The 3,832-nt window shown below is 38.6% G+C and overlaps 1 protein-coding gene across 1 annotated transcript; it reads left to right on the top strand.

The window, feature by feature from the left end:
- Positions 1-780: 780 nt before the first annotated feature.
- Positions 781-3,352, top strand: LOC139743515 (transmembrane protein 218-like). The gene is made up of 4 exons (XM_071654028.1): positions 781-939; positions 1,505-1,604; positions 2,415-2,551; positions 3,310-3,352. The coding sequence occupies exons 1-4, from the start codon at positions 836-838 to the stop codon at positions 3,350-3,352; spliced, it is 384 nt and encodes a 127-aa protein (XP_071510129.1). The 5' UTR covers positions 781-835.
- The last annotated feature ends 480 nt before the right edge of the window (positions 3,353-3,832 follow it).

Raw genomic sequence — 3,832 nt, forward strand, 5'->3', positions numbered from 1 at the left:
TGTCCCATACGTAACGCGCGCGTTATCTTGGACTTGCCCATGTAATTCCATCGAGCTGGACTCTCGCTGCAAGGGATGCTGTACCTGCCCCTCATGATAAACTCTACTCGCATATGCCTTGTGCACTTATATGTTCATCAGATCAGTTTCCACTTTGCTGGGCATCCAGACGGGAGACTCCGGATGAAGATATGCGTGGAGTTTTGGTCTCTGGATGATGAGTCATTTGTTGCATCCTTTTGTTGTTGTATTGAGGGGAATGAGTCAGTTTGCTATTTTTGATATCTTTGATTTGGCTGGTGATGCAATAAGTCAACTGGGCAAAAAACAAAACAAAACAAAACAAACCAAAATATTTAAAGTAAAATTCATTAGTGAATTCACTTTGTTCCAAACATGTGCAACAATTGCAATGTTTAATCAGAAAAAAAAAAATCACTTGATGGTTACTCAAGAGATAACATCCTCTTGCAGTAATGATAGTAATATATAATGATAATGATAAATCAATAAAACAAAGTAAGTAAATGTAGTAATTTGCTCTTCACTGTAATGTAGGTAACCACACCAGAATGTGCGTATACTGTATAGTGCCCAGCTATCTTTGTCTGTAAGGCTTGACATTGATTAGTATGATACCCAATTTTTGCTGAGAGAAAATCCCTAGATCCTGCCACTAATGCTTATAATTAAATTCTTCATTCTCAGGTCTACAGACACCTGTCCATTTGTATCTTTATCTCATATATCTGTCTCTCCTGTACACTGGTTTAGATGAAAGCCAATATCAAATGACAGCCTGCGCGTTGCACCGGAGGAGCTCACGGCAACCAAGATGGCTCTCATATTTGGTATCGGAACTGGGCTGTTTGTCCTGGCTCTTCTCTGGTCCCTGGCCATTCTTCTTTGTGCAGTCTTGTCAAGGGCTGATAATCTGAGGTTTGTCTCCTTTTTATTACCATTTTCTCCTTAGTCCGTGTCATTTTCTTTTTCTTTTTCTTTTATTCCTTTCCTTTCACTCTTCATCTTCTTCTCACTTTTTCTTTCTTCATCTTCTTATTTGCAAGTTTTCTTTTAATCATTTGGTAAATGTAAATGCAGTTTGTTATGGTGTGGGGTAATGTCCACTTTGCATTGAAAAAATTCAGAAAGTACTCAGCATTCACATATTCACTTTGGTATCTCTACAGTGTGGCGAATTGCACATAGAGGGTATTAGATCGAAACTCTCAGTATATTCACATCTGAGTGCTGTAAAACCATAGATTTTTTGCGAGACCCAAGATTTGCGAAATTAAAAGGCACGAGAAAGTTCTTGTCTACACTTAATGAATTGTATGCCAGTGGTAATTAAAGAAAAAAAATTGATGCTGCAAAAAGGCCGTTGGCTCCAATTCACTAAAATTCCATGCCGTGAATATTTCTCATTTTACAGTAATTATGACATAACGATATTCTACCTGTCTTTTATTTACTACTGGTATACTATGGTATTTTCTAACAGGGGAGCAGCATTTGGTTTTTCCTTCCTTGTTACTATCATCACCATCGTCTTACTTGTTATTCCGAGAGAGGGAAGTGTGCCGGAACCTGAAGGAAATAAGGTTTGTATAATATTCAATGTTTTAATATTTTGAAATATGCTGTGATCATGTGGCTGCTAAACAGGCAGTGACTGCCTGTACAGTGAACTTCCATTATAACAAAGTCCTTGGGACCGGCAGTTTTCTTTCGTTATATTGAAATTTTGTTATATCCGAGCAAATAAACAATAGAAATACATAGAGTGGATTATGTTGTGGCCTGAATTATTACAATGTACTTTGTTGTAACCAGAATTTCGTTATAACTGTGTTTGTTATAACAGGAGTGCACTGTATCAAAAAAAACAAAAACCCGCCCTCAGGACTGACATTCCAAGTCCCTTCTGAAGGACTACATTGTATGAAATCTGGATAAAGTGATTTGCCTAAGGACATAACTACTGTATACCAGGAGGCTTGAAGCAGGACCCTTGGGGTTGATAGTTTAGTGGTCTTATTCACTGAGCACAAGTTCATATCTTCCCTGATTTATATCTGCTTTTGATCACATTTTTAGTGTTGTGCTTATCAAGTTTTACTCTTTCTATTCAAATCAATTTTACTGTTTTAAAATCAAACACAGTTTAAACAAGCAGTCGCTTTTCAGTTGAGAGTTGCGTATTCAATCAGTAACCAGGAATTCTAACATTTAAATTTTAGAAATGTGACAAAGTAAGTTTGTTTTGATTTTATTTTCTTTGAGAGCCATCACCCTGTCCCTCAAAAGTTGTTGTTGTTGCTCTTGTTGTTGTTGTTGTTGTTGTTGTTGCTGCTGTTGTTGTTGTTTCTGTTGTTGCTGACATTATAAAATCTCCTTTCAACTCCCGACAGATCACAGACCAAACCTTCATCCCCCGGGTGCTCATGCTGACCCTGTTTGGCCTCTTCGCTTTCCTCTCCCTCGTCTTCATGTTCTCACTGCACTGGACGGAACCCATCCACGCAAAGCCCATCAAGAGCAAGAGATTGTAGGGTGGAGACAGAGCAGCTGATTCATGTGCAGCGGAAAGTCTGTTCAAAGAGATCTGGGACTGCAAAGGTTTTTGCTGATACAGTACTGTCAAACATCTTGCTATATCCATGGCTTAGCCGAGTCCTACATGAAGGGGTGAAATTATCACAGTGGGACCACAAAATATTGTCATATCTGGTATTTTTTGGTTGTACAGTGGACTCCCGTTGTAACAAAGTCCTCGAGACCGGCGGTTTTCTTTTGTTATGTCGAGATCTCGTTATAACCATACAAATACACAATAATTATACAGAGTGGATAATCTTGTGCCTGAATTTTTACTTCTTTGTAACCGGAATTTTGTTATAACCATGTTCGTTATAACGGGAGTGCACTGTTTCAGATTTCTTTAATTCCAGATTTCCACTTTACCCGCGTCATGTAGGTAAACTGCTGGTTGCAACCATGATGTGCACCCTCATTTGAAGTTTCAGTGTAGCCATCAGCCTATTAAAAGTATGGAGCAATGGCATAAGCAATAACAAGGCAATATTTTGGCACTGTACCACTCTATGTTGTGTGATGATGTCAAAAGTCAGTATGAACCACAAGACAGTCATGTCAGTAAACTGCATCAGCCTCGAAGATGTTCGATCATTTAGTGCCAGAGGATGGTGTTTCAAATGACGAGAGGAACAAGACCCACATCCAGAGACAGCTGAGCCTCCAGTGTGAAAGACGATGACTGTTTCTGTACTGTTTCCTGATACACAGGATCTACCACGCCAAGACGTCGGAAAATTTTCTAGACCAGTAATCCACTTCAAAATTCACTTTCATACTCGATTGAATCCTATTAGTATTCTCTGTCTTTGGCATAAACCCCACCATGGAAAAGTCAATATCAATGCAATAAATGTACAGTGGAAACTCAATATAAAGAGATCCGCTATAACAAAATACCTGATACATGTACACACTAATTTCTCTGGTCCCAATGAAATTATTTCCTTTGTTTTGTACTGTTTATTGACTGCTGATATACAGTAATGAAATACATTAGTATCTGATATAAAGAACAAATTATCGTGGTCCCAAAGATGTCGATGTACCAAGTTTCCACTGTACATTATTCATTTGCATGTTTAACCCATTGAAGACAAGTCCCGAGTATACTCAGGCAAGTGTCTACGGGAAATGCGTGTTGTAGCATAATCAGCCAGTCCTCAATAGGTTAATGCCTACAGTGTGCAATTTACTTTCTTGGTAATGTGACTGAGGAGCCCAATACCAGTAC

Source organism: Diadema antillarum, unplaced genomic scaffold (assembly GCF_040938485.1).
Source record: "Diadema antillarum isolate AM-2024a unplaced genomic scaffold, OU_Dant_1.0 scf00000004, whole genome shotgun sequence".
NCBI classification, from domain to species: Eukaryota; Metazoa; Echinodermata; class Echinoidea; order Diadematoida; family Diadematidae; genus Diadema; species Diadema antillarum.